Source organism: Typopeltis vanoorti, chromosome 19 (assembly GCF_054136105.1).
Source record: "Typopeltis vanoorti isolate ZY-2024b chromosome 19, IOZ_Tvanoo_1.0, whole genome shotgun sequence".
Lineage (NCBI taxonomy): Eukaryota > Metazoa > Arthropoda > Arachnida > Uropygi > Thelyphonidae > Typopeltis > Typopeltis vanoorti.
The window spans coordinates 17,702,617-17,720,128 of NC_143567.1; the positions used below are offsets into that span (position 1 = coordinate 17,702,617).

The 17,512-nt window shown below is 37.5% G+C and overlaps 1 protein-coding gene across 1 annotated transcript in view; it reads right to left on the minus strand.

Annotated features, from left to right (window-relative positions):
* Window positions 1–17,512, minus strand: part of LOC150095885 (long-chain-fatty-acid--CoA ligase 1-like) — a 335,143-nt gene that overhangs the window by 139,017 nt on the left and 178,614 nt on the right. The window contains exon 11 of the mRNA XM_090409654.1: window positions 9,831–9,965. Within this exon, the coding sequence (XP_090265780.1) occupies window positions 9,831–9,965 (135 nt within the window). The remainder of the gene's footprint in view (window positions 1–9,830; window positions 9,966–17,512) is intronic.

Sequence of the window (17,512 nt, forward strand, 5' to 3'; positions counted from 1 at the left end):
AGATTGTTTTTTGAGTCTTTGTCAAAAATTTGGGAGATGTTATCCTAAGAGAAACTCCCGCATAGCTGCTGTTTTTTTTTTTTTTTTTTTTCATTAGAGGGCGCCAAAAATAGGACTTTAGATCTTTTGTCTTTTGCAATTATATTGTTTCACTCACTCACTGTCGCACATACAAGTGTGTTGTGCTCTGATGATGCCGAGTTGAAAATCAGCGAAATATAAGCGTTAATAAAACATCTTTGTGATAAAAGCGTGTAGTGTTGTTAATACCGTGAAAAATAAGTCATGAATAACCATCAACACCTAAGCTTATCTGTTAGACCACCACATACATTGATGCCACAGTAGGATTCAAACACATAGCCTACTGCTTAAAAAGCAGAAGGGCTGTCCATTCAGTCATCCTGGCCATCAGTCCTGCCATATCCAGAGGATATAACAAAACAAAGCATGGACCACTTTTACTGTTTCTTAGTGATATCACAGGAGAACTATTATTATTATTATCTTCATTATTATAATTATCACAAGACACCTCCAGAGAGTCAGGAACTCACTGAGGGGGACCAGATACCACATATCACTCACACCACCTGTTATTCCTTCTCTTAAATTCATTCTCACTTTCTGCATTCATTGTCACCATTCTAATCATGAATCACTCTAACATAAATCTCTCTCTCTCTCCTTTCTTGACTGCATTCATTCTCAACTTCAACTGGTATCCTGTGTGACTTTTTATGAAGTGCGTAGTCTCAATCAACATCCCTCTTTAAACTGTTTGCTATCATCTCAGTCCACAAATTCTCAACCTTTCCTCCTGATCTTTATTCCAGAGTCCTGTTGTCTTTAACAAACCCCCTTTGCAACCTCTAGCTCTCTTATCATTCTACATCAGCATGGAAACAAGGAGACTGTATCTGAACACAACAGTCCAGACAGGGTTGTCCTAACAGCCTTGATAATCACACTCTTACATAAGTTTCATGGTGACCTGTCATTCTTAACTTCTCCCATGTACTGAAAAAGTCTTCAGTGTTAATCCAAATAAAATCTCTTTAATAACTTGTATGTTTCTTATCATGTCTCCTCTTTTTTTGCCTAGCTATTTTTTGAAGCCCACAGACCTTCAATCCATTCTTAGGGAGCATTCCATAAACTTGCCATGATCTTTGTCATTTGCCTCTGGATCCTTTCCACCACTTCATCCCCACAGAATCTGGGTGACCAGACTGCATGCAGTAGTCCAAATGCAGCCTTATTAAAGTCATATAAAGGGGAACAATAACTTCTCTATCCCTGCTTATTAGCGTATTCTTTGGTAACAATCACATAATTGGATATGCTGTTTGGCATTTTTGTAATATGTTCTCTAAAGTTGAACTCCCTGTCCATAGTTACCCACAAATTCTTGGCCTCATCGATTTCCTGCACTTCACTTCCATTGATATAGCATACTGCTTGTGATCTCTTTATCCCAAAGTGCATAACTTTATGCTTGGTCACATTAAAGTGACAGCTGTTGCCATTTACCAACACTGCCAGTTTATTTAAGTCATCTTGCAGAATCCCTACATCATCTTCATTGACTACCACAGTGACCTTTCCATCTTTGCAGCATCAGCAAATAACTGATTATTTCCTATTAACCTCCCTACTGGCCATTGTGATGAAATAATGACACCAAATTGCACTTCATATCCATGTTATTCATTGGGTTTTAGAGCTTCGTATCCAGATTTATCTCAACATCTATAGATGTCGTGGCTGGTTGGGAGGGTTTAAATCATTTCCTATATATATGATGTATGAATTACTTGATCAAGTACTAAGCTCTGCAGCTTAGTACTTGATCAAATACACTACTAGTCCCCTGCCTCCAACCAAGCTCAATTCCTCCATAAATCACTCATTGTTTAATAAATTTAGTTTAATCCTTTATCCAAGTGTGAGCAAACAAAGTTTGCGCCTGAAAGTATCTTCAGGACTGGGTTAAGGTGGTACTACACCAGGGCAACTCGTTGCAAAGGTGGAGCAAGCTACCAACACTCCTATCCTAGTATCTCCCATAATGCAAAACACATCTCCTTGCGGATATGTCTAATGTTATGCATTAAGGGAAGGGCCACTACCCAGACCGGTTTCGACCTTTATTGAGGTCTCTTCAGTGGAAGCCAGGCCCGAGTCGAGATATCAGGAAGAAGCATTAGCAGGTCATCTCCACCTATAGGAATTGCCAATTGGTGTGCCACCCTTTTTTAATAAATTACTCTGGATTTAGAGAAAGATGTTGAAAGTTTATTTTCCACTTGGTTAGAGTATAATAAATTTAGTTTAATCCTTTATCCAAGTGTGAGCAAACAAAGTTTGCGCCTGAAAGTATCTTCAGGACTGGGTTAAGGTGGTACTACACCAGGGCAACTCGTTGCAAAGGTGGAGCAAGCTACCAACACTCCTATCCTAGTATCTCCCATAATGCAAAACACATCTCCTTGCGGATATGTCTAATGTTATGCATTAAGGGAAGGGCCACTACCCAGACCGGTTTCAACCTTTATTGAGGTCTCTTCAGTGGGAGCCAGGCCCGAGTCGAGATATCAGGAAGAAGCATTAGCAGGTCATCTCCACCTATAGGAATTGCCAATTGGTGTGCCACCCTTTTTTAATAAATTACTCTGGATTTAGAGAAAGATGTTGAAAGTTTATTTTCCACTTGGTTAGAGTATAATAAATTTAGTTTAATCCTTTATCCAAGTGTGAGCAAACAAAGTTTGCACCTGAAAGTTTTGCAACGAGTTGCCCTGGTGTAGTACCACCTTAACCCAGTCCTGAAGATACTTTCAGGCGCAAACTTTGTTTGCTCACACTTGGATAAAGGATTAAACTAAATTTATTATACTCTAACCAAGTGGAAAATAAACTTTCAACATCTTTCTCTAAATCCAGAGTAATTTATTAAAAAAGGGTGGCACACCAATTGGCAATTCCTATAGGTGGAGATGACCTGCTAATGCTTCTTCTTGATATCTCGACTCGGGCATGGCTCCCACTGAAGAGACCTCAATAAAGGTCGAAACCGGTCTGGGTAGTGGCCCTTCCCTTAATGCATAACATTAGACATACCCGCAAGGAGATGTGTTTTGCATTATGGGAGATACTAGGATAGGAGTGTTGGTAGCTTGCTCCACCTTTGCAATGAGTTGCCCTGGTGTAGTACCACCTTAACCCAGTCCTGAAGATACTTTCAGGCGCAAACTTTGTTTGCTCACACTTGGATAAAGGATTAAACTAAATTTATTATACTCTAACCAAGTGGAAAATAAACTTTCAACATCTTTCTCTAAATCCAGAGTAATTTATTAAAAAAGGGTGGCACACCAATTGGCAATTCCTATAGGTGGAGATGACCTGCTAATGCTTCTTCCTGATATCTCGACTCGGGCCTGGCTCCCACTGAAGAGACCTCAATAAAGGTCGAAACCGGTCTGGGTAGTGGCCCTTCCCTTAATGCATAACATTAGACATATCCGCAAGGAGATGTGTTTTGCATTATGGGAGATACTAGGATAGGAGTGTTGGTAGCTTGCTCCACCTTTGCAACGAGTTGCCCTGGTGTAGTACCACCTTAACCCAGTCCTGAAGATACTTTCAGGCGCAAACTTTGTTTGCTCACACTTGGATAAAGGATTAAACTAAATTTATTATACTCTAACCAAGTGAAAAATAAACTTTCAACATCTTTCTCTAAATCCAGAGTAATTTATTAAAAAAGGGTGGCACACCATTTGGCAACTCCTATAGGTAGAGATGACCTGCGAATGCTTCTGCCTGGTATCTCCACTTGGGCCTGGCTCCCACTGAAGAGGCCTCAATAAAGGTCGAAACTAGTCTGGGTAGTGGCCCTTCCTTTAATGCATAACATTAGACATATCCACAAGGAGATGTGTTTTGCATTATATAGGAGATACTGAGACAGGAGTGTTGGTAGCTTGCTCCACCTTTGCAACGAGTTGTCCTGGTGTTGTACCACCTTACCCCAGTCCTGAAGATACTTTCAGGTGCAAACTTTGTTTGTTCACACTTGGATAAAGGATTAAACTAAATTTATTATACGGTTGATTATAGTTTGTAACAGTTTTTTACTTTTTAGTGCCGTACATCAGTTATGTACCCTGAAGATGCCAACAGACTTAGTTGGTGAAACTAGTTGGTATAATTTAGTTGTTATTATATGCACTTGATCAATATAATCCCAATAAAAGTATTTCCAGTTTTATGGACTGTTGAGATGAACTAAAAGGAGGATGTTAATGTATATGAAAAGTGTAGTGATAGGTTAGAGGACTTCTTAATGGGAACTGTCATCACTTGTAGGTAAGCAGAAATTGGATAGAAGTGTTAGTAATCATAACAGTGGGAATGGAGTGGAAGAGCTTAGGAGGTTGGCTGATGTGAAAAAGAAGGAGGAAGTTAGTTTTATGAAGGAAGAGCCAAAGGATAACTTTATAGAATATTATAGAGATTCATCACACCTCAATCATTAGAGGTGTGATGAATAACAAAGGACACAAAACATGCTTTCCTGGTGGAACATTTAAACAAATAACTGATGCTTTGCAAAAATAGAAAGAGTGGACATCAGGATTAGTGGTAATTGTAGGCATGACTTAGTTGGTGAAAAAAGGAATATTGATATGGACTCAAGGAAGTTGTTGCAGAAGGTAAAGGATAACAGCATTGTTGGGAAAGTCATTAGTGCGTTGCCCAGATATGATAATAGTGAATTGAGAAGGAGAGAAGAAATAAGGAAAAAGGCCAAGCTGTGTGTGAAGCAAAGGAGATTCAGTTTGTGAATCTGGCTAGTGAATTTGAAGGGAAGTTCTAAGGTGGACAGATTGCATTTGAATGGATTTGGTGTTGGACAGTAGCTTTTCTAAATGTCCAACACCAGATCCATTCAAATAGATTTGGTGTAGGATTACCAATCCAACACCAAATGTGGTATTGGATTGATTAGCATAGCCAATGATCAAAGGGCAATTGTGACAGGATAGCACATCCAAATAGGTTGTAGAGCAGGAGGAAGATGAATACAAGATTGAAGGTGTGACTGTAGCAGAACAGGGTGATGAAATGCATTAAGGTGAGAATGAAACAAATATAAATGGCAATCAGAGTAAGGATCAGGAAAGCAGGAGTGGTTAGACAAAAAAAAAAGAAAGAGGTGTGGTATAGCAGCTAGCATAGAGAATGTTGGAGTTCATGTGATTGCCTTAAAGACGGGGATTGTTATGTTTCTTTCCAAATGTAAACATAATAATCCCCCTCATTAAGGCAATCCCACCAACATTCTCAAATTCTTTATTGAAATAAAGGAGCTGAATTTTTTTCATTTTTCATTTTTTTTTTAATATCTGATCCACACACGAAAGGCCACAAGACCTATAGCACACTAGTGCCATGTGTGGGCAAGAGGAATAGAAGAAAGGAGGAGTCTGTTCTTATTTCATATATATATATATATATATATATATATATATATATATATATATATTGGCCACCTCAATGCTCTTTTTATTTTAATTTATTTATTAGTAATCTCTTGTCAAACAGCAGATTTTTTCCCACTAGAAGTAAGACTAGTAGTGTTATTAACAGTTTGCCAAATTTAGTGTGACTTTACATAACCATGTGCATCATCATGTAGCTGTGTTTTTGTATATATGTTACCGCTAAAGTGCGAAAACCGTTAATGTGCACATTACCTACCTAATCTGCAGATTAACTGATTTGCTCCGTTAACATGCGGAATCAAGAGTTTTCCGCATTTTACCTGGGTAATGTGCACATTAACGGCTTCCGTATCGTTAAAGTTCAAAAGTTTGTTTCTCTCATTTCCTTTCCCTACTCCTTCCCCCCTCTCCCTCCACTTTTAGTTTGGTTTTTTAATAAGTAAACATAATTTTATCATATGTTTTTTCTTAATTGTAATAATATTTTAAACCGTTTGATTCCTTGTATTATATTAATTGATTGATGATTGATTCTATCAATTAATTTGTTGATTGTTTGATTGTATTAACTTGATTCTTTAGATATCAAAAAATAAATAAATAACATTATCTTAATTTAAATATACAGAAATGTTGCTGTTGTTCCAGCAAAGATCTTATTTTCACTTTAACGAGTGCCTAGTAGGTAATGTGCAGATTACCTAGGTAATTTGCAGATTACCTAGGTAATTTGAGAAATGAAACAATTTTCCGCATATTAACGGATCACCGTAGTTAATCTGCACAATACCTAGATAATCTGCAGAATAACTGATTTCTGCACTTTAGCGGTAACATATATATATATATGTATTCTTCAGATATAACATGAAGGTTGCAATGTTGGATAATTATTTTGCTTTATGTTAAATTGAAGTTATTATTCTAATGTGGTAGTTATTTCTATTATTTATTTATTTATTATAATAAATAAATTGGAGAAAATGGCATTTTTGAGAAGAAGTGGCTGATGGACAGAAAACAATGAGTGTTGAAAGTTTATTTTCCACTTGGTTAGAGTATAATAAATTTAGTTTAATCCTTTATCCAAGTGTGAGCAAACAAAGTTTGCGCCTGAAAGTATCTTCAGGACTGGATTAAGGTGGTACTACACCAGGGCAACTCGTTGCAAAGGTGGAGCAAGCTACCAACACTCCTATCCTAGTATCTCCCATAATGCAAAACACATCTCCTTGCGGATATGTCTAATGTTATGCATTAAGGGAAGGGCCACTACCCAGACCGGTTTCGACCTTTATTGAGGTCTCTTCAGTGGGAGCCAGGCCCGAGTCGAGATATCAGGAAGAAGCATTATCAGGTCATCTCCACCTATAGGAATTGCCAATTGGTGTGCCACCCTTTTTTAATAAATTACTCTGGATTTAGAGAAAGATGTTGAAAGTTTATTTTCCACTTGGTTAGAGTATAATAAATTTAGTTTAATCCTTTATCCAAGTGTGAGCAAACAAAGTTTGCGCCTGAAAGTATCTTCAGGACTGGGTTAAGGTGGTACTACACCAGTTGCCCTGGTGTAGTACCACCAGGGCAACTGTCCATAAAACTGGAAATACTTTTATTGGGATTATATTGATCAAGTGCATATAATAACAACTAAATTATACCAACTAGTTTCACCAACTAAGTCTGTTGGCATCTTCAGGGTACATAACTGATGTACGGCACTAAAAAGTAAAAAACTGTTACAAACTATAATCAACCGTATAATAAATTTAGTTTAATCCTTTATCCAAGTGTGAACAAACAAAGTTTGCACCTGAAAGTATCTTCAGGACTGGGTTAAGGTGGTACTACACCAGTTGCCCTGGTGTAGTACCACCAGGGCAACTGTCCATAAAACTGGAAATACTTTTATTGGGATTATATTGATCAAGTGCATATAATAACAACTAAATTATACCAACTAGTTTCACCAACTAAGTCTGTTGGCATCTTCAGGGTACATAACTGATGTACGGCACTAAAAAGTAAAAAACTGTTACAAACTATAATCAACCGTATAATAAATTTAGTTTAATCCTTTATCCAAGTGTGAACAAACAAAGTTTGCACCTGAAAGTATCTTCAGGACTGGGGTAAGGTGGTACAACACCAGGACAACTCGTTGCAAAGGTGGAGCAAGCTACCAACACTCCTGTCTCAGTATCTCCTATATAATGCAAAACACATCTCCTTGTGGATATGTCTAATGTTATGCATTAAAGGAAGGGCCACTACCCAGACTAGTTTCGACCTTTATTGAGGCCTCTTCAGTGGGAGCCAGGCCCAAGTGGAGATACCAGGCAGAAGCATTCGCAGGTCATCTCTACCTATAGGAGTTGCCAAATGGTGTGCCACCCTTTTTTAATAAATTACTCTGGATTTAGAGAAAGATGTTGAAAGTTTATTTTTCACTTGGTTAGAGTATAATAAATTTAGTTTAATCCTTTATCCAAGTGTGAGCAAACAAAGTTTGCGCCTGAAAGTATCTTCAGGACTGGGGTAAGGTGGTACAACAATAGGGCAACTCGTTGCAAAGGTGGAGCAAGCTACAAACAGATGACCTGCGAATGCTTCTGCCTGGTATCTCCACTTATCTCCACTTAGGCCTGGCTCCCACTGAAGAGACCTCAATAAAGGTTGAAACTAGTCTGGGTAGTGGCCCTTCCCTTAATGCATAACATTAGACATATCCGCAAGGAGATGTGTTTTGCATTATAGGAGATACTGAGACAGGAGTGTTGGTATCTTGCTCCACCTTTGCAACGAGTTGTCCTGGTGTTGTACCACCTTACCCCAGTCCTGAAGATACCTTCAGGTGCAAACTTTGTTTGCTCACACTTGGATAAACGATTAAACTAAATTTATTATACTCTAACCAAGTGAAAAATAAACTTTCAATATAACCAACCTTACCATGAATGGATTTCCTCGAAGACTTGTCCACAAGATACTTTTCTCTGAACCCCGACAAAGACAACAAGATGATGTACGTTATATTTCTACCATCGTCATTCCATACTTAGGGACAGTTTCCAACAAGATTGCTAGACTCCTTAGACCACATAAAATAAGAGTGGCCTTTAAACCCACAGAAACGATTAGACAATTCTTAAGATCTCCAAAAGATAGCCATCCTTTCTCCAAGTATGCTGGAGTTTATAACATACCATGCTCGTGCGGTTTGAATTACATCGGCCAAACTTCAAGGAGCCTTGAAATTAGGCAAAAAGAACACATAGGTGGCATCAATAATAACAGAGAAGAAAAATCGGGGTTAGCTTTTCATTTCTCAAAAACGAACCATACCATAGAGTGGGAAAGAAGCACAATTCCTTACATGGAGGAGGACTTCCACTCCCGAATTTTTAAGGAGGCCACAACAGTTGCCCGCTGTATACAATACCTTAACAGGAACCAAGGACTAATCTTGCCAGTGATCTGGAAGACCCTTATCAGATCCTTCAACTCGCCAGAACTGAATTATAGTGCCAACTATAGAACGTTCCTAAATAACAACAAGTGATATCATCCACGCTCTATGAATGTATTGTACGCACTCTGTTCTTTGTTTAATATAATTGGAATCAGTTGATTACAGTTTGTAACAGTTTTTTACTTTTTAGTGCCGTACATCAGTTATGTACCCTGAAGATGCCAACAGACTTAGTTGGTGAAACTAGTTGGTATAACTTAGTTGTTATTATATGCACTTGATCAATATAATCCCAATAAAAGTATTTCCAGAGCTTTTTGGTCAAGAAAATTAAACGTTTTTTAACAGTCCATAAAACTTTCACATTTTTAATGCATACATAAAACAATTCTGACAATGTCATCACTGAGAAAAATCCAGGGCAAAACTCAATCTATATGCCACTTTCTGTGATTCAGGTATATGCTTAATTATGGATGCCATTTTCAGAAAGCAGTAGGAACACAAACAAGTAGCAAGAATACAAATGAACAAAATTAAAAATTACAACACCAAACACTACTGAAGAACACGTGTATCCAGGATGAAAAAAATTAAATCACAATTATACAAAAAATGCTACAATAAACTATTTAAAACACTGTTTTCTTAGTATAGTTCAAATATACTGTTACATTCATTTGCAATACCCCATTAATTAAAATAACTTCTTGAGTGGATTAAAAAGAAATATCTAAGGTAGTAGTAGGTAACAAATCATTAATTACTATTAGTAATGAGATTAGTTATAACTATGTGAAATTTGAGTAAAAAACAAATTCAACATCAATGGTAATATAATTTACCTTATCATATATCCTGTTAAGCAATCTAGGTACAGTAGGAATAAATGTTGGTCTAAGAGTTTTGATGTCATCTGTAAGCAGCTTAATATTACCTTGAAAAAAACCAATAGATCCGCCAACCATAAAAGAAGTAACCTAAATGATTAAAATCAAAATATTTAAATTTAAGCATGCATAATGAATGTTAACAAAATTTGCAGTATATCTCTTGCAACAAAACCATATTTACATATACATATTTATTTATATGATTTTTCCATAATGGAAACCACTAGGGAGGTAATCAAGATAATTCCCTCCACCTTCAAAATTATTTCAAAAGTAGTATAAAAAGTTCTATTTTTATAATTTTTTCAACTAACAATACGATAATAATTATTATTATTATCAGTAGACCTACAAGGAGTTGTAAGACTCAGTGTGCAAGATTATAACCACTTATCATTATACATATCACACCATGCCTTAAACTCATTCATGATTTCTACACTTCCACACTATCTGATAATGCATTTCAACTGCTCACCACCTCCAAACAAAAAATCTCCTCCTTGTATAACTTCCAGGAATTCCTCTTGTTAACCCCCCCTTTCTCTCTCTCTCTGAATTTTCTTGTAATTTTCATTGATTTGATCCACAGAGAATTACCATGTCATCTACAATGTACTCAACCGAGGTTATTTTACTGACGAGAAAAAAGAGAAAAAAAAAGAAAAATAAAGGAACTGTGGAAAGACTTTAGCTGTTTTAATTTTCGCCATCTAACCAAAGTGCTTTTGCTTTTCATTTTGCTTCTTCACATATTATTATTATTATTATTACCCAATACCCTATGGAGTCAGAGACTCATCTAGGAGGTCTTTTTATCATACACACAGCTCATCATACATTGCTTTAAACACACTCAAATTCTCTGCACAGGCAAGGCATTTCAATCATTCACAACTCTGCATGAAAAAAACCTGCTTCTCACTTCCCTACTCACACCCTCTTTATACAGTTTCCAGGGATGCCCTCTGGTTCTCCCCTGATCTCCCACTATTTTCTGTAGAACCTCTCCAGCATTGATCCTATAACAACCCCTTACTAACTTGTAGGTAAGGGGTTGTTATCATATCTTCCCTCCTCCTCCTGTCCACCAGCCTCTGCAAGTTGCATCTTCTCAATCTTTCCTCATACTCGACATTCCAGAGGTTAGAAACTACCTTAGTCAGTCACCTCTGGACCCTTTCCAACTTCTCTTCATCCTTCTGAAAACCAGGTGACCAAATCTGGGCATAATAGTCCATGTGTGGCCTAATCAAAGCCTTATACAATGGAACAAGAGCCTTCCTTCCAAAAAATAATGCAGAGGACACTGATTTGTAGTCAGTGTCCTCTGCATTATTCCCAGAAGCCTTTGTGTTGTCTTCACAATTTTGGCTGTGTCCCCTAAATTTCAGATCCTTATTGACTATCACCCCCAGATCTCTTATTTCCTCCCCTCCGACAATATATCCTCACCAAGCATAAATTCTGCATCCCATCTTTATTTTCCAAATTTTAAAACCTTACATTTTGCAACATTGATCTCACATCCCCATTCCCATGCCAAATCACTCAATTTATTCAAGTCTTCTTGTAAGGTCACAACATTTTCTCTGCTCTTCATGGTTCATCCCAATTTTGCATCATCTGTAAGCAACTGAATATCTCCATCCAAATCTTCACCAATATCATTAATATATAAGTCAAACAGCAATGGCCCTAAAACAGACCCCTGAGGCACACCACTAGTAACTGTCAATATAAAGACATTTACTTGTTTATTTATATAGAGAGGAGATTTTTAATCAATCTCTTTTTCTAACAATTATTTTTAATTTATTTCCGAGTGTACCTATATATTATATTGCACAAGGGTTCACTCCGATTGGTGACCTCTTTTTTACTATTTATTTCAGAACCCAAATAAATCACTGACTCAAGACCAAAATACAAAATAAACACATTTAATATAACAAAAACAATATATATGCACTTCAAACAACTTTACATAACTATAACTAACTACAAAATTAATTGGATCCAAGGCCTTTTAAAAATAAACTTACACTTAAGACTAGACTAAACACTTTGTTTGCACAATGACAAAATGTTCATAGCTAGTTTCTTTCTCTGTCAAAACCCTTTTCTGAAGATATATAACTTTATTCTTCATTTTCATAGGATCCTTTTTCATCACTCATGTAGCACACATTAATTCTTCCTGACTCAATTCTGTCTTCTCTTCAGTAGAAATAATAGTTAGATCCAGCGTCCTTAAGACAGATGAAAACTTCCTAATTAGCGTTTCCTCGAACATTCCTTTAGAACGTGACTAGCAATTTCTTATTTTATTCACTAATGCTTAATGACAGTCTTAACTCTTCCACTTTACAAACTCACAGTTCTACGATTCCCTTTTTGGAATCTACTACTAATCTGCCAATTAGCGTTTCCTTGAATATTCCTTTTTAAACATCTATAACAATATTTTCTTTTAATTATCAATACTTATTCCACTTTGAAACTTCATAGTTCCACGAATACTTTTTCGGAATATACTATTAATTTTCCTCCGACTGTCACATAAAAAAAACTCAAATTCCTCCGAATCTGAATATCTGCCGGTCTGTGTTCTAATTTCTCTCCGAATGCTATCTTGTTTACTCTCCCATTGCTTCGATACCGAACCCTTTCTGTCAGCTGTCAATCACACATCAAGCTTCTCGGCGAGCATGTGCACTCCATGAAAGTGGTAAGCAAGAAACTAGGTATAATGGCTAACACGTCTCCATTAGCGACAAGAGAATGTCTTCATAAAACACAATACTTAATATTTTAAACTACAAAAAAATTGTTTAAAGTAACACAACTATTCAAATCCGGTAAGTACATCAATTTTTTAAATGCTTTACATATCATTTTTGACAAAACAATTTCAATAACGGGCACATCGCAAGTGCCGACAATGCGTGTTATGAAACTAAAACTAATAAACATTCTAACATAAACAATTCGTAAAAATATTCAGAATTTTAAATTATGATTATTTTTACATCGTAATGGCCCTAAAACAGGCTCCTGAGGCACACCACTAGTAACTTTCCTTTTCCTGGATATTGACCCCCCCCCCCCCTCATACAACTTGTTAATACCTATCAGATAGCCAGTCTCCAATCCAACATCCAACCCCATCCACTCTAGTTTGACAATTAACTTATCATGTGGTAATCTATCAAAAGCCTTTGCGAAATCTAAGTATATTACTGTGTGTATCCTTCTCCTCTGTCCTTGGAAGCTGTCACCTTATTGTAATAAGTAAGTAGATTACTAAAACATGACTTCCCTTTAGCAAATACGTGCTATCCGTTAAAGATAATACTATTGTTGTCAACCCAATTCTGAATCCTAGGTCTCACAGCTTCTCCAACAACTCCAACAACAAGCTAAATAGATGGGCAAATGAATTGGGATGTCAGTTTAATGCAGCAAAATGTAAGGTCTTGAGGTTTGGGACACATTGATGGGAGGAGTTAAACTGGAGGAAGTAGAGGAAACAAGAGATCTGGGGTTGATGATTGATAGAAACCTGAAATTTAGGGGACATATTGCAAAGGTAGTGAAAGTAACACAGAGGATTGCTGCAATAATGAGAAGGACACTGACCTGCAGAGATAAAAGGGTTATCATTCCATTATATAAGACTCTGATCAGACCACACTTAGACTATTGTTCTCAGATCTGGTCTCCAGGATTTGAAGGGGATAAATTAACTGCGGAAAGGGTACAAAGGCAGATAACAAAGATGGTGTCAGGACTGTACAATGTTAGTTATGAGGATCGGAGTGTTTGGTGGATAGAATAAGGAGAGATGATATGATTGAGACTTTTAAACTGTTGAGAGGTGGTTACAGGGTTGACACTGGGGAGTTCTTTCGCTTGGTTGAATAGCGGGAAGGAGTGATTACTAGGGGCTATCCCTGGAAGTTACGAAAGGAAACTGTGAGAAAGAGGGTGAGGAGTGGTTTCTTTGTATGGAGGATGGTTGAACCATGGAATGCATTGCCTGATAGAGTGGTGAGAGCGAGAATGGTCAATGAGTTTAAGGAGTGGTATGATAGACTTTGTGTTTCCGAGGAGGGACCTCCCTCGATGAGTTTTGATAGACTCGTGTTTCTTAGAAAGGCCCTCCCACAATGAGTCTTTTGACTACATGGAGGCCTGAATAATAATAATAATAATAATAATAATAATAACTGAACTACAACACCTGATGCACAGATAGGTCTATAGTTTGATGCTTGAGTTCTATCACCTTCTTTATGAATGACACAATCTTGCCCTCCTTACACTCCTTAGCAACTTGACCCAGAGCAAGACTTGTATTAAAAAAATATGTCAAGGCTGACGTCAACTCCCTGGCACATTCCTTCAGAATATGTGGTGATATATTATCAAGTCCCACAACCTTATTTACATCTAGTTTGCTCAACTATCCATACACCTCATGCTCGCTTACAGTCAGTCTCTCTTCCCCATCATCAACTGCTCTCAATCTCTCCATGAAGTCACATTCACAAGATTGAAAGACCTTTATGAACTGCTCATTAAGTATCTCCACCACACCTTCTGCAACAGCTGTCTTTATACATTTTCTCTAATCAATGTCATCTTTCTATAATCATTCTTTCTTTTGCTGGCTACATATCGAAAGAACTCCAGAAAGAATCCTAACTCCTTAGGATTCTTTTTGGGTTCATTAGCTAACTGCTGTTCGTACCTCTCTTTAGCAACCCTCACCAACCAAGTCACCTGCCTTGCCTGGTCTTTGTAATCCTCATGGAATTAGTTATTTCCACTTCTCTTATGCTGCCTCCATAATGCCCTTTCTCTCTGTATCTCTTGCTTAATGTTCACCTCTTTATTCATCCATTTCACACCTACCTTATTTAACCTTCTCACCCATGGTATACATTTAGACATTGCATCTACTAAGTAGTTTTTGAAACTCCCCCAAGCTGCATTGATCTCTTTTCCAGCTAACTCCTCATTCCATGTTACACCTGCAAGATGTCTCCTGAGCTCTTCATAATCACCCCCTTGTAGTTCCACATATACCCTTTTCTTACAGAGGTCCTCACACTGCTGGCAACCACCCAGGTGATCACCTCATGGTCACTCACCAATTGGAGGGTGATTTGACACTTCATTTATAATTACATCCTCTGATGAGATGATCAAATCCAAGACCCTCAATCCTCGTGTGCCCTCTGTTACATACTGTCTCAGGTAGTTGTCCCTCAAAATCTCAATTAACTCATTTTCTTTACTTCGAGTTGCTATCTCATCATCTATACTGCTATAATTTTGCCATAATTAAAATCGCCTATAATGATCACCCTTTTTCTTATTTGCTTGGCTAATTTGATTATACATTTCATAGTCATTACCATCCACATTACCTAGTCTATAACAACATTCAACCAAGTATTTCATTCCATTCACCTCTATCTCACACCATACTGCCTCGAAACCACTGGCACTATTTCCCTTTTGCATCTCTACTTTGTATGGACATAACTCTTTCTCTGTCACTCCCCCTTCCTTTTTACCCCTTCTATCCTCACAAAACATATTATACCCTTCCATCTCTATTCCTGTAAGGATGTCATCCTCATCTAACCATGTCTCACTTATTCCAACAATTTTTGGTGAACAGACTCAATTAGTGCAACCATTTCATCTGCCTTGTTTCTTACACTTCTAGCATTTGTATACAAATACAACAGCTCATTCTTGGATCTACAGCTAGTTCCACTGATACCACTCATTCGATGAGATCTCTCCATGCTCGACTGGGGCCATTTCCCTTTCTGTTTATTCATTTCAGAACCCTTTTCAATTCCAACTGTTTCCTCTTGATCCCAGGTCATCCCTTGCTTTCACATCCTCTTGGAGCATCCAAGAGGATGTGAGAGACTCATATCTTGAGTTCGTTATCTCATTGCTATCCAGAAAGCTTTTAAATTCAAGAGCACCAGTATTTTAGATTACCTTTATGGAACATTTGATGTATATATATGTCTTCTAAATACAGTGGCATGCTACACCTACTGTCTTGGAAGCTTCTGGCATAATCTTCACTTGGAAGTACCATCAACTAATGTGAAGGTATCCAAAGGAAAAAGTCCTCTTCTTGTTGCCCAGGATGAGGAAGGTGGTGTTCATAATTACAATACACTGATTCAACTAATGAGTGTATTGTGTGTAGGTGGGGGAAAGTTTTTCTGTTTTTAGGTGTGCATGTGTACAAAGAATTTGAGATCTCTGCACAGACTGGCTAAGATGTAGTGGAGGATTTATACTCATGACATAGCAATTTTTAATTGTCCCTCTCTAGAATAAAAAGCTTTTTTTTTCTTGGCAACAGAAAACAGTGATAATATTTCTTTCAGAGAACTTCACTCTAACCAATGAATCAACTTCACACAATCAGTCAATATCACATCTGACATTGCCTGGTGTGATATTGACTGATTGGAGACTAAAGGTATAATGGTTCAAAAAATTACTATTGTGTGACACCTCCAAGGAGTTCATGGACTCATCGAGGGAGGGCACCTACTCTACAATTCTTTATTTCCACCACTCAATTCACCAACTACATCAAACTGTATCACTTACACCAATGCCATCTACTGTCCAATTTTCATAGACCATCACAAACATCCATGCCTATGACAGGATACGAACCCACAGCTTTTTGGCTGGAGAGCAGATATGCTAACCACTTGGCCAGCCAGGCCAGCTTGTTGGTGCTTTGAACGAATTTTTTGAACCAAGCTGTTTAATTTAAGATTCAGTACTGGAAATGTGCCAGTGGAAAAGAGGACAAAATAGTCCCTTTGCATAAAGGAGGCTTGAAGACAGAAGTGGCAAATTATAGGCTAATCAGCATCTCAGGAGTAGTGATTAAGGTATTGGAGATGGTGAAGGACAGAATTCAGGACTGGGTAGATAAGAATATGATACTCTATAAGGGACAGCATAGTTTTGTGAAGGGTAGGTCTTGCCTTAGTAATTTGCTTACTTTTAATAATCGAGTAACAATTCCGTTCAATAAGGGAAATGGCTACTCGGTGATATTGTCAGACTTTGCAAAAGCATTTTGACAAGATTCCACACAGAATTCTGTTGCATAAATTTGAGCAAATGTGGATGGATAGATTTGGATTAAAGAATAGCTGATTGACTGATATCAAAGAGTGGTTTATGAAGGAGTTGAGTTCAGCAGAAGGCACCTGACTGGTGGTATACAATGGGGCTCAGTATTTTGTCCTCTGTTGTTTAATTTGTATATCAATGATACAGAAAATGAATTGACAGGAAATATTCAGTTGTTTGCTGATGATGCTAAACTGGGAAGAGCAAAGGTAAATGAAGGAGATGCAGAGATCCTGCAGGAAGACTTAAACAGACTAGCAGTATGGGCAAAGGTAAATGGTTGCTAGTTTAATGTGGCCAAGTGTAACATGATGCACTTTGGGAAGAGATCAGAAGCTGCATACTGTATTGATGGAACTGAACTGAACTGCAGGAAATGATGAAGCCAGGAACCTGTGTATGATTGTGGACAGGGAATTGAAGTTTAGAGGGCA